Raw genomic sequence first — 15,033 nt, 5'->3', positions numbered from 1 at the left:
AGATGTTTTGAAATATGAAAATGTATCTTTGCGATAAAGTTATTACAGAAACCGTAAGACTTCTAGTGATTAAATTATTTAACTTAGTTAGTCAAATGATAGAAAGCTATCAGATTTCATCAGGAAGAGCAAGTCAATATCCCATGTGCTTTCACTTAAAGAGCATCAAGATTATTAAGACTATTAATCATTATTAAAATCAAGAAAATTAATTCTTTCACTTACCAAAATAACAAGAATAATTTTATCCCGACTAATATAATCCAAGTGGGATTATATAACTCTTTGTTTTTACTTATGTAAAACTGTCTTAAACAGTTTCAAAATCTTATATTATATTGTGTATTCTTCCTAAGCTACATCAACAGCTTCCGTTTAATGCACACTTGAGGAACTAATGACATAATGGTGGCGGATTATTCAATTTCCACAACCTCCGTGAAGCATCGCGAGGACTTTCGCCTAAAGCACAATAACTTTGAGCCATTCTGGTGCAGCGGGGACCGAACACAGGGAGGAAAATGTCATGCCATAGAAGAACTAGAAGACGAACACGAGGAAGATGAGGACAAAGAAGTGGTAGAAGAAGAATAGTCGCATTCTGGAATGTCGTGCTCCGATTGGTCGCCGGACGGTGGAGCAACGGACCCTCGGATTGGCCCTAAGCTCTTTTCCCCACCTTGGTGGAAATTCACTTTTTACCGTCGTTATTACAAAACTGACTGGCATCTCCTAGACCATGTCATTACGGTGCAGTGCTCCATACAGTGAGCATCCTCTTGCGAGCCATATCCACCAACCACCTCTACCACCACCGCCGTCGCCGCCGCCGCCACCACCGTCACTATCACCATCACCACCGTCACTTACCTCTCCACTACCACCAGTACGTCACCGCCACCTCCACCGTAGTCATCACCGTCACCGCGGTCACCTCTACTCTACGCTCCACCGTCTCTCTCCTCCCTGCTGATCTTCCCACCTTCCGCGACCGTGGAAGAAGAGCGCGGCGGCCACCGGCGCGGCGGTTATCTCAGTGTTACGGCCAGAGAATAGAGTCGCGCAGACGTTGCTCTATTTCGGCTCTAGGCACGCTCTCGCAGCCCCGGCACAGCCGTCAAACCTCGCGCAAACTTCCGCGACCGTTTATACGAACATCTACTGGCGGAGTGAGAGAGAAAGGGCTGTTTAATCGGGATACTCTCTCTGTTCTCCGTTGTCCGTCGTCCTCGGGGGAATTACCGCGCGCGGGATGTTCGATTGACTTCCGCAGTGGAAGTGGATACGCGAGTCGGACGCGCATAAGTGGAGGAGGACCTATACAGCAGCCACAAGTGGTGAACGGATATTGCGGACGTATATATCCGTGTATACGCGCCGTGCACACCTTTCGCTTTCTACGAGTGATACTGTGATTCGTGATAGAGACCTCAGGTAATACTCGGAAGCTGCTCTCTTCTCACCGGACGATCGCGAGGGGTCGAAGGTGATCGGGTACATGGCTAACGCGAGGATGGATCGGAAGATTACATTGTAAGTGAACATTTATATTTTATTGCAGATAATTCGAACTGTCGCGAGGTGTGACGAGTCGAAATTGTGTTATCAAGTGATATCAACAAGAATTTTGCCTAGTAATTTTGTAAATTTGTTATTACATCTCTTCACGTTTTTTTTTTTTTTTTAAAATCATTGCTATACAATGTTGTAGAATTATAATGAATAATTTATATTATGATGAATCGGTTTTTATTGTGTTACCTTTTCTGGACAACATTTTTAAGACCGATCTTGATATTATAATTAAACAATATATTGTGCTTAATTTTTATTTTTTGAAAAATTACTTAACGTAAAATTATGGAACCAGTCGTCGCGTAGCCGGTTATTAATTATATTCCCGGGCCGGTAAATTAAAATAATGCGTTTACAAATCCATGTAATTTATGTCGGCACCGAATCGTGGCTCGATCTTCGAGGTAGATTATTTTCCACTATCGTATTAAGTACTGATTACCGACTAATTTACGTGAAGATCAGAAATATTATCCCGCATGCGTTTTTTCATGGCCCATGGTCGCGATTCGTTGCACTGATACGAAAAAGCGTGTATGTACGCATCGTACGCGAGAGAAGTTTGTTGCAAAAATCCTTAATCGATTAGTTCGAAGCGGAACGGCAGCATGCACCTAATTAATCTATTATCCGGCTATTCTTGGTATCCGATCTTCCGAGAAGTTATACAGTAAGTTACGCCTCTTACAGAGAGCGGCCTAAATAATAATTGCTCCATTACTATTTTTTTTTAAAACAGATACGAATATATCTTCCCCTTTATGTGCCTAATGTGTTATTATTGTTGCCTTGCCTCTTCGATGTTGCAAGTGTAAAAAACCACTGTCATTTTGACTCTCACAAGATTTTGTTAAATCACGTTTTACTAAATTCAATTCTCTTTTTACAAAATATAAAAAAATAAATCAGCCATGTAGGAATCTTAAATGAAACAAAGATGTTAATACATATTTAAAAAAATACATTTGTAATTACATATATATATATATATATATATATATATATATATATATATATATCTTATATGACAGAAATAAATCATAAAAATTTTTAAATTAAATTTATAACGTATTTAGCATATGTTTTAATTTATTAAATAGATCGTGATGATTATCTTTTAAATTAATTGTTAATGAAACATAGAACTTTAATACCCACATAAAAAAGAAAAAAATTGTGTAGCTATTAAAAACATAATATTGTACCATTAATGTAGAAACCTGTTTTAGAGTGTACCATAGATATTATTTACTCTGCACGTATATTCCACAGCAGTATATTCTACAATTTCTGACCGTCATGTACTACCACTTATCGGCAATCTTGAAAATTTATTTGTTATTGCTTTGCTCATTTTGTCTAGTTTCTTCTAAGTTCTTGATTATCGTTGCCATGTTCTTTTTTTTTTTCATTGATATCGACAAGTAATGATGTCAAGTGTGTTTAGTGTATGACAATATTTAATAATTATTCTGCCCATCTCTACATATAATTTCATATGTTCAATCTTTTCTTTTTTTAATAGTTTATATCATAAACAAAAGTTGAAAAATCACAGTTTAAAAGTTTTGCGTAACGTTATAGACAATTGCAATCTTTGAAAAATAACACAGTGTCTTACATAAAACAATATTGAATTTCTTGAAAAAAATAAAAAAATAAAAAAAAATAAAAATCATAGAAAATAATAAAATTTCCAGAATATTATGTTATTATATGATATTAAGAATGTATGTGACATATATCGAAATATTAACAAAAGCATCAAAATTTCATAGATTGTTCTACTATTTCTTCTAAATATTTGTGCAAAAACTAAGCACAATTCTCTTAACGGTTTGGAAATTATTTAAATTTAAAGTTACTATTGATTCTTATGGAAAATCGCCTATTGTAGCACTTATTGACAAATTTGACAAAGAAAAAAATATTACCAATGAAATAAAAATTTTCTTATATATTAAAGAAATTCTAATAAATATTTGTACAAAACTTGATTTAGATCCACTAATTTGTTTAAAAGTTATTTACTAAAAATTGTAGAAAAATATTATCTGTCTCTTTTTCTCTTTCTGCAAATTATTCGTTTTTCATTATTTTTGCCAGTTGATTTCAGAGGATATTCAAGATCAAAAGTTTTTGCCATAAATTTGGAAAAATATTAATTACAACTATTTTCTTTTACGAAGACGTCAAAATCCATATTATTTTGCGATACTTTAATTTTTTTCATAACCCAAATTTATTTTTTTAATTTTTCAAACAGTATAAACATAAGAAACATATTTTCTTTTTAATTTTGACAATATTTTGCTACTATTGTACATCCAGAACATCCTTAATGTATAAGTTGATATAAAATATTCAAAGAGATCTGATGACATCTTAAACTTTAAATTCAAATAGGACATAAATGTAATAATTGGAAAAATCTATTTTCCTATTCCTTCTAAAGATAAGATCGTTTCGAAAATCTGATGCAGCAAATCCAAGATCGAATATAAAAGCCCGTCATTCGAGATTAGCAAAAAAAAGATGATGCTTCGGAGACGAGATTATTCTTCATATCGCGGGATCGATCGTCGCGATCGCGTATACATAGAAGTGCCGACCAATCAAACGGGACATTAACCACAGTGCTCGGGAGGATCGTGCACTGTTGGTTTGCATGCGCCGAGAAAGGAAGCACGATCACAAGCGATCTAGCTACTCACGACAGTTGCCGACGTGCGTGCGTTTACTCATGCAAACGCGTGTCGTACAATGCAGAATTGCATTTAGATCCGTAGTGCCTTTGATTAACCGGTGACATACCGCACAAAGGATCGTGTTTCGTAATTTTGATGGCGATTTTCAAATTATGCACGATGTGCGTTTCTAGTACTTCTACGTGCTTATTCTTCTTTTTAATTTTATCAAAGCTTCTTGAGCTATTTAATTTGGACAAAAAAGGAATAATATTATAGGTAAAAATATACATATAATATCGCACTGGTGAGAATAAATTTTGCTGATACTTAACATAAATTTAACGCGTAAATTCAATATTTAATAAATAATTAAATTCAATATTAAATCGTCGAAAATTTACAGTAAATAAAATGATTTAAAAACTTTTATATCGGCAATATATCCGGTTATATCTTACGATACGTAAGCTATGAATATAGCGTGACATAAATGCACGAGCGAGAACATGCATGAAGGATCACTGTATCGTGGTGTGCGGTTAATGTACAGCTAGTTGTAGAGCTTGTATTCCTCCCAGCCAGATCCTTCCTGGTGACGTTGTTGTCAATAATCTGTTCCAGATTATAATCCCGGAAACGTTCTAGTTTAGTCGATCATGCAAAGTCAATGCAATTTTATACATGATTAATTTGATTTCACTTTTTCGAAGATGTGTCAATGATTATCAATGATATGTCAACGATTGTCAGTGACATATTAATATTTAAAAAGAAGCATAAAAATAATTTAAACTGCCAGTCGGTATATTAAAAAGTTATTTATATATGAACATCAATCTTAATTTGTTAAGGATGTTCTGGATGTACAGTAGTAGCAAAAAATTGTCAAAATTAAAAAGAAAACATGTTTCTTACGTTTATACTGTTTGAAAAATTAAAAAAATAAATTTGGGTTATGAAAAAAATTAAAGTATCGCAAAATAATATGGATTTTGACGTCTTCGTAAAAGAAAATAGTTGTAATTAATATTTTTCCAAATTTATGGCAAAAACTTTTGATCGTGAATATCCTCTGAAATCAACTGCAAAGAATAATGAAAAACGAGTAATTTGCAGAAAGAGAAAAAGAGACAGATAATAATTTTTTACAATTTTTAGTGAATAACTTTTAAACGAATTAGTGGATCTAAGTCAAATTTTGCACAAATATTTATTAGAATTTCCTTAATATATGTGAAAATTTTTATTTTATTGGTAACATTTTTTCTTTGTCAAATTTGTCAATAAGTTCTACAATAGGCGATTTTTCATAAGAATCAATAGTAACTTTAAATTTAAATAACTTACAAACCATTAAGAGAATTGTGCTTAGTTTTTGCACAAATATTCAGAAGAAATAGTAGAACAATCTATGAAATTTTAATGCTTTTGTTAATATTTCGATATATATGTCACATACATTCTTAATATCTTATTTATAAAATACAAAACGTACATTTTTTTATTTTTAAGAATTAAAAACAAAAAGAAGAGCGATATTTTATATAATATAATTAGTTGTAGGAAAGTGGAAGAAATCATTTGTTACGAGCCACATGCTTTTTCCTGGTGTCGTCACATCGCGAAAGGAATCGATGATTTTGTTTATAGAGCGATTAAATCCCGTTGATACATCTTAATTTCAATTTTACGAGCTTCCGCACTGGGATGTCAATTTTTCGACTTGTCCGTCGACTGAGATGATAATCTAACGCGGAAGCTTTTCCACAGGTGACTCGACAGGAATGTCATTTTCGGGCTTTACGACCTTCCGTCGCGATAAATGTCACGACTTAAATATTTAAGATTCTAATCGCAAATTCCAATTTCTTTAGCATCGACGCCCACTGATTCGTTTGCTATCTATTTAAATCCTAATGATGCGATTGCAAAAGAGAAAAAAGGAAAGAGAGAGAGAGAGAGAGAAAATTTTCTGCAATAATCAATATTTTATGTGCGCGCTGCAAGAAAAAAGCTCGCATGACTAACTGACAGCCAGTTTTTGCTCAGAATCAAATAGTGCTCGTGATTCTTCTCGCTGCTGTCTCATTATTCATCCAAAGCATAATATACTTGTCCAATTGCGAATATTAATATATCATTGTAGATTTAACTGTGGATTAATTTCATATCCGATCGATTCGTAGAAGGGTAAGAGGGAAATCATAACAACACCGAGTGTGTGAATGATTGCTGAATCGAATCAATTAGCACCACGTGCGAGGAAAATTCTTATCGTTTTATGGAAAAGTCATAATTACAGAAAAGATAATCATCATATAGCACATGTATCTGTGAATATTGTTAAAATCGCACAAATATCTGTTTTAATAACGCTTAAATAAATTATCTAATTCTCTAATTATCTAATTAGAGATTTATTTTTTGGAATATGTGTACATAGTAATAGGGAAAGTAGGGTAAAACCGGGTACTCTTCTGGATTTATCTCTCTAAAAAAAATTTTGCTCATTAGTAGTCTTAAGCCAACCTTAAACTATGAGACTAGTTGCTAAAAAAAAAAAAATTAGTTACCAAGAAAAAAAAAATTAGTTAACAAGGTTTTTTGAAGAAGTAAACATACCCAGTTTTGCCCTTCTGGTAGAATAAAACCGGATACCCATTTGGAAACAATTTTTGTAAAATATGCAATGCACAAAATTTAGATTTATTTTAATCAAAATACAAAGATATATTTTATTGACAAAAAAATCACAAATAAAGATACCTTCTTGTTCTACATTGTTGCAGAACTTTCTTATTTAATTTTTTAACTGTAGGGATCTCAAAAAATTTTTTCTTAGTGTTTTCTTTTTCTAAGTGGTTTTTGTTTTTAAGTGGGAGACAAAGTAAGGAACAATTTTTCTTCGTTTCATTACACGAGATATGTAGGTATCCGGTTTTGACCCAACATGAGAAAAATAACAAACACAGCTATATATTCCGGAGCATAAAATGACGTTTAAAATTAGTATAGATGTACTCTCTAATATGTACATTGTACAGAATGCAACGTTGCATTTATCGAACCAAATGTTCTGTGTACAAATAGTCATAACGATTTGATTGTTGCTCTGATATTGATTTTTTCTGGCCCGCAAATTTTGAACTTCTCTCAACAAAAAAAAATATCGTGAGCACAATTTAATTTAAAATAATAATGGCATCAATCTATAATTAATAACACGAGTTAGCCAAAGATAATAGCATTTATTACGAAGAAACAGATGTAATGCGGTTTGACCCGCCTATCCGATTTTATCCTACTTTCCCCTAAATATTATAAGGATTGTATCTCACATCACATGTAAAAACGGCACAATGTTATAAAAAATGAGATAATAATTACATTGAAGCGAAGAAAGAGAGACATCTGCGTCCTTGAAATATAATCGATTACGACTTAACTGGAAGATCAGCTACAAGCGATATTATAATAATATAGCAAATAGTGAATATATACATATATACAGGGTGTCCTAGACCATCCGTACACCCCTTTTCTTTCAAAAACTAAGCATTTTAGAGAAAAACGTTATGAACAAAAATTGTATAGTTTTAAAGGGAACATAAGATGGTGTCATTGGTTTGACCTTGGATGGCATCGTTAAGGTCAAATCAAGGACACCTTTAATTTCTTAAATAAAAGCCCTATTTTTTATTGCAAATTCTTATAGCTTATGTCGAGAGCTTTCCAAAACATTATAATAAAGTATTTTTTCATTAAGAATTTTTTGAGTTATTTTGTATCTTAATCTGACATATTTTAATATAAAATATAAAATATCTCAAAAATTATTTAGTTTTCGATAATTATATCGTAATATTTTTATGTACAGAATAATAAGATGAATCAAATGATGTACAGAAAATAATTGCTTTTAAAAAAAAGTATGCAATTATTTGCAATATATTTTTTTAACAATTATATTTTTATAACAATTATTTATTTTTTCTTTACACCATTTAATTCATCTTATTATTCTGCACATAAAAGTATTATACAATTATCAAACACTGAATAATTTTCGAAATATTTTATATTAAAATATGTCAGATACAAAATAACTCAAAAAACTCTTAATGAAAAAATACTTTATTATAACGTTTTGAAAAGCTGTCGAGATAAGCTACAAGAATATGCAATAAAAAATGAGGGTTTTCATTTAAGAAATTAAAGGTGTCCTTGACTTGACCTTAACGATGCCATCCAAGGTCAAATCAATGATACCATCTTATATTCCCCTCAAAACCATACAATTTTTGTTGAAAACGTTTTTCTCTAAAATGCTTAGTTTTTGAAAGAAAAGGGGTTATCTAGGACACCCTGTATATATTATGCATCCTACTATGGTGATATTTCTATATTTTTTATTCATCGCCTTGCGAACCACCGCGCCCATGTTGCAACGCTGTTATGCGATGCGTAAAAATTACAAAAAAAAAAAAATTCTTCGATTTCCCATGACACTGCTTTCTGTCTGTCGTTCTTTTCTGCCTTCCCTCTTCTTTGGTTGCGGTCTGATTCGTGCGTTCCAGGCGATTTGCCTGTGGCCTATCAAGGGAGTAGGCAATCGTACCTCTTGCCAAGTTGCGTTTAGATGAAAAACTATATCGCAAGAGTTACCAGCGTAGTCCCATCGTCACCACAGAAATATTCCTGTGGTTCTTCTTCTGTATAAAGAGATTCGCGTTGCGTAATCGATACACATACGTATATACAAGTTTATTTCAAAAATTAATATTGTACATGTGACATTTTATTTATTTTTACAAGATTAATATTCAATAATAATTATCTTAATATAATAACATTTCTATTGATGTTATGTTGATATACAGGGTGACTCTGAATTAGATCGACAAATTTCAAGTGGTTGTAAAAGACACCAAAACAAGCCAATTCTGCCAATAAACTTGCGTCCGCAAATGAACTGTTTTGGCATTAGAGAATCAAAAACTAACAAGACAACCTCACAAACTCAAAAATTCTGATTCTGATGAAACTTTACACATAGAGGAGTGGGAGGGGGGGGGATGGAAGAAATAGATAAATTTAAAAATTTTCAGTTGCTGCCCAAAAATGATTTTAAGGTGAAATCACCCTTCATATGTACAGCGGTTTTTTTGCTCTTCTCGATGTATCCCAAAATTTATTCGAGATATGAAAAAATATTTTATACAAAAGTTTCATGATAAAAACACTTTTTAACCATATTAATAAAATTTGAAAAACAATTTCTTTTTAAAGATTTTTGCTCTTGTTATTCTTTGATTCTTTAGTGCCAAAACAGCTTATTTTCGGACACGGGTTTATTGATAAAATTGGCTTGTTTTAATATCCTTTATAATCACCTAAATTTTGAGACACCCTGTAAAAAAAGCTCTTAAAAGTTAACCTTGCTAATTCAGATTATGAATAATATATGAGCAATGTAAGAAATCACATAATTTGAAGCTCTTTTTCCTACGAATTTTCCTGCATTACGTTTTATCTATTCTACATCCTTCCATACTTTTATTTTATTCTTTTTCATGAGAATACCAATATCTTCTCTCTTCGTTCACACTATTTCTGCGTTTCCCATTGTTTCTGAAGAACAATTTCTTCCTCTTTCTCTTTCTCGAGCCTTGTAAAATGAGAGAGAAAGAGCATCTAGCGGAATTTTAAGTGGCAGTTGAAATGTGCATTTATAGATCGATTTTGCCTCGTAATTCCACCAGTAAACTGTGCGAATCTTGGTCAATCGTTGGCTGTTTCCATCGTAAACACGCTCTAATATCTTGCAAGATATATATACAATATTACGAGATAAGTGCTGTACATCCGACTATCTGCATATACTTTTCTTTATTTTTTTATATTTTTTCCATATTTTAACTGTAACTTTATACCAAAATGTAATTACGCAAATTATTGGAGTTTTAATTTAAGATATAATTAATGTGATATTAAAATAATTTTTCAATCATGTAGGTATATTAATACAAAAGAAACTTATATAATTGCAACAGCTATATTTTTATATTCTAAAATTGCTTCTGTGTTTATAGCTAAAATGAACGTTTACATACGCGCCGTTCAAATGAGCTAAGCGTAACAAGCGCGAATATAATAAATTCGACACAATGAATCTTGAGCAGTCAGGTGGACGTAAATTAATATTCATAATCGGCATAGGAGCGATTACCGAACGTGACCGGTCGTAAGCACATTGCACACTCTTATGACCGTGGCCGAGGCGGGCGGTCCAGAAAACTGATCGCATAACTCGATTTCTGACTGATCGCTAAGCTAAGATAAATTTATTAGCCATTTAGATACTCGTTTAAGCACGTTTAAGTTTGCGTTGTTCAGTCACGAATATCGACGGCTTATCGCGGTCTATTTTTATTCATTCAAAAAATTCTTATCCTTTTTTTTTTTATTTTGATAAAAATAATTGACAAGTAAAATGTCAATATGTATTAAAAATCTAATATTAGCAGAGAGAGATTCAAAAGCTTTCCATTGTAATTAAGAAATAAATACGCGAATTCGATGTTCCTGTTGCTTTCAAAAAATTGATAAACAGCATGATATCGATATCAAATAATAATCTCGTCTGGCTTCAATTTTGAATTGTCATGTAACGGGTTTTATTAAATCAATGTTGATCATCGTCGAGTGCAAGGATTGTATGTAAAATATCAATGATGTGACATTGCAATTTCGCGATAAGATGTTATTCACTATAATGTAAATTTGTATAATTGTGATATTAGGCAAGATAAAATAAAATGGCAAGATAAACAGTGATCCCTTACGGAAATGTTCCGTCTTTTGCTGTAAACGGCGACTCGCGATAATTATAGGTCGCTATTACACAGATCGCTTACAGCAAGGAATATGTCTGAATTTTATTCACAACAGTACCGCAAGTTTCACAGGTTTCCCGGTAATCGTCGAGTTTCGACTCGAAGTCACGAACTTCCAGGCAAGTCAATTATGGTGTTCAACTAGCCGAGGTACCGGGTGTTCCGTTAAATCGTGAGAGCAAGTGACAAAATTCACGATGACCAAACAAAGAGAAACATCGGTTTGGCTTACGTTTGTTTTAGAATAATATAATTTGTACGGTAATAAATATAAAATAGATGGCGTTAAAAGCTCAACCATTTTTATATGTCATAAATTTAAATTTATTATTATTAATTTAAATTTTATAATTTTTGTGTCAAATCCATAATTCCATAAATGTCATTTTTCATATATTTATTTTATATTTGGTAACTTCTAAAAATTGAATAAATAATATGCAAAAAAAAATTAATCAAACCTGCTGAAATTGATAAAACGATTTTATGATATGAGAACATGAAATTTTTTAATTTTCAATTTTTTGATTAAGAGAAAGATACTGATATATTTTTAAGAAGCAACATGAATAGAAAAATCGAATAATAAAATAAAATTTCGAAAATTTCTTGCGCGTTATAAATTTTGGATGCTCTTTATCATGTTATTCTTGTGTCTGAAATTTTGCATCTCATTTAATTGAGGTATAAATACCGTTAGTATCATCTCTAATTCAGAACTTTAAACACCGTTATTATTATCTTTCAAGCAAAGTAAGAAATAAAGTTTTTATTAGCGCGCCAGAAAGAATGAAAAGGTCCTCTTTAATAAAATTATCCTCTGTTTGCACACAGGCACAATAAACGCATCTTTTTCTCTTTGACAAAACACGATTTACGGTAATAAGAATCCCATCCTGTTCTGTCGCGCGAACGTTCTGTCACACGGTAGGTTCGCGCGACCAGTCGCCATAAAACATGCCCGATTATGTCACACAAACATAACAGGTGAGTCCGCCGCTGTAAACGGACAAAACCTACATAATTAAGCGTATTATCACTTCCGACGAGAGAAGTGTAACGCGTAAATGTAAATAATGAAAGCGATTTTCTATAATCTGATAAGCGTTTAATTACACACCGCGATCTATCTTTGATGAAGTATCGCGAGGAGAATCCAACTATTTTCACCGGCAGTCAATGACTCGCGAAGATGGTGGATGGAGCTTAAAGCTTGACCATCGAAACGTGTTATTTAGTTAGCTGTATCTGCAAATCGTTCAAAGATTATTTTACATAAATTACACTGAGGTAGTCTGATAACCGGATTCTATCTAACTCCTGTAGAAATTCAGTTTATCCATCTTGTCGCGCGAATGGATTGACTGTTATTTGTGCAACAGGTGCTAGATTTGATCCATATATTGAGTATATTTATCGTACAATAATTTACATATAGTTTTAAAATCAAAAAGCATTAGAAAACCCATTTAATAAAATTTGAACATAATTTTTAACATCACTCGAATAAGCTTGAAAAATATTTAATATCTGAATCTAGATAGAAATCTATTTGTTGTTCCCATTCCGTTTTAAGTGGAATCAACGATTCGTGAAATCACGACGAGAATTACAATTGTTGGGAGTCCGTACGATCGATCGACGACGAAAGCGAACGAGACTTAGCTCGACGACGAGGTGATTTACGTCACGACCTTTCTCCGGACCGGATTGCGTCGGATAAGTCCCGACTTTCTTCGCTTTCGTGTGACGGGGCAAGAATTTCCGTGCAAAATGAGGGAGCAGAGTCGCGAGAAAGGACAACGACATTGACTCAGTCGTCGTGACCATGACTCGGCCATGCCGTTGCAATTACGATCTTACGAGTCTTCAGTCAGCCGGCCAGTCACCCAGTCCTTCTTTCCTCCTCCGTTTTTCTCCCTTTTCTCACCTTTTTTTTTTCGTTACGTCGCATCCACTTCGCCGCTGCGAATGGACGCGCGGCGTGACCACGAAGAGCACGAAGATATGACGATGAAGAGCACGAAGATGACGGGCGGGACGAACAGAGGGCGGGAACAGAGATTGACCTTCGTGGCGGGACTGACCTTCAGCAATGATGGTATCAGGCGAGTCAATCAGGAACATGAAATGTCAGTACGTATCGAGATGATATTTGCGAGCGATCGTAACGGTTATTTGGACTTTTTTTCCATCGACGATTTATGACAGATCCCCTATCTTGCGTCAGTTTTCAGGGAGGGAATATTTCATTAGTCATATTGTGCAACGGTAGTAATAATCTGATTGTGAAAATCTTTCAAATTTTTTAGACAAGACGGAGTACTGGATATGTACTTACTTAGAAGTTTGTGAGTTTTATTTCCTTTATTTTGTCTACGTAATTTGTTAATTTGAGACTTGTAATGAGCAAAATTACATTCTGTAATTTTTTTCAGTAATGTCGATGTTGTTTTGTTTATGTAGAGTGTTAAAAAAAAGGTCACATTTTGAGAGCAGCTGGTATTGATCAAAACAAGAAAAAAAGCTTAATTAACATGACTCTTTGAAGATACAGGCTATCTTTCTATTTGTGTTCTTTGTTCTTTTCTTATATTGATTGTATCACCTTTGAAGTAAAAAAAGCATTTACTAGTTTTGCTATAGTAAACTTGGGTTCTAATAACATTGAGTTTGTAAGTAGATAACAAATTCGAGAACAATCAGATATGTTTGAAAGAATGCATGATTCTCTAAAATTAGGACTAATAAATGGATGACAATGAATAGGAATCGCATAAAGCATCTCCTCTAATGCTGATTGCAAAACTAGTAAATACTCTTTTGTTTACCCCATTTGAGAGGTGACAAAACCGATAAGAAAAGAACAAAGAGCTTAAATAAAAGAATAATCTGTATCTTTGAAGATATTAATTAGGACTCATGTTAATTAAACTTTTTTTTATTTGATTAATAATGCTTTTAAAATAGGTGATCCTTTTTTTAACACCCTATATATCTTTGCGTAATATTCTTTCAAAAATTACATTCTGTTTTTATTATAATCAGTTCTTGCTGCAATTATAAGCATCAGCAATAATTTTAATTACATAACAGAATAAAAAGAATTTTTGATAAATATAAAAGGTCACATCTCACCGATGACCTTGGCATATGTCAAGGACATGACCCTGAGTAATTTTTCCCTGTGAAATTTTAACATTAAATATCTCAAAAATTGTAAGAGACCCCCGATTAAGTTATAAGACAAAGTTACTCAGGGTCATGTCCTTGACATATGTCAAGGTCAAAGTTATCGGTGAGATGTAATCTTTTATGCACATTTACCGAATTTTCTCCTAATAACGTATTAATCATAAAAAGAGAGTAAATAAAAAGACTTTATATCTATTAAATGAGTGTCTCAAGTAATATTAACTATTATTAAAATTCAAAACAAATACAAGATGAATCATTACAAATACAAATAATTTAAATGCAACAAAAAAACTCACTAAAAGTTACATAAAGTAATGTATAGAAAGACATATTTTTTAATGTAATTCTTTCTCTTTCTTATGACAGCTAAAGAAAATATGTATTTACATGAAAATTTTACTTTAAAGATTTGACATTTAATAGAGATTTGCTCTTCGCGAAAATCTACTGCTGTCAGAAACAACAATCGCAACGACACGGCTGGTGACCCCAGCGTATCGTCTCAATCTTCGCTTTCGCCTTCGCAGTTTCTCGCGATATCGGACGAACGATCGGTCCTTTGAGTTCATTTTCGATACAGCAAACAGGTTGAATTATTCGCATTCCGTGCCTATAAGAGTATCTATTGGCACTGTAATTCTGAAATAGCCAGAAAATAGAATAAAAAATTTAAA

The 15,033-nt window shown here is 32.8% G+C and overlaps 1 protein-coding gene across 1 annotated transcript in view; it reads left to right on the top strand.

Annotated features, from left to right (window-relative positions):
• Positions 1-799: 799 nt before the first annotated feature.
• LOC126857825 (uncharacterized) overlaps positions 800-15,033 on the top strand; it is a 95,258-nt gene continuing 81,024 nt past the window's right edge. The window contains exon 1 of the mRNA XM_050607611.1: positions 800-1,533. Within this exon, the coding sequence (XP_050463568.1) occupies positions 1,499-1,533 (35 nt within the window). The 5' untranslated portion in view covers positions 800-1,498. The remainder of the gene's footprint in view (positions 1,534-15,033) is intronic.

Source organism: Cataglyphis hispanica, chromosome 23 (assembly GCF_021464435.1).
Source record: "Cataglyphis hispanica isolate Lineage 1 chromosome 23, ULB_Chis1_1.0, whole genome shotgun sequence".
NCBI lineage: Eukaryota > Metazoa > Arthropoda > Insecta > Hymenoptera > Formicidae > Cataglyphis > Cataglyphis hispanica.
This window is presented reverse-complemented; position numbering and strand designations above follow the sequence as displayed.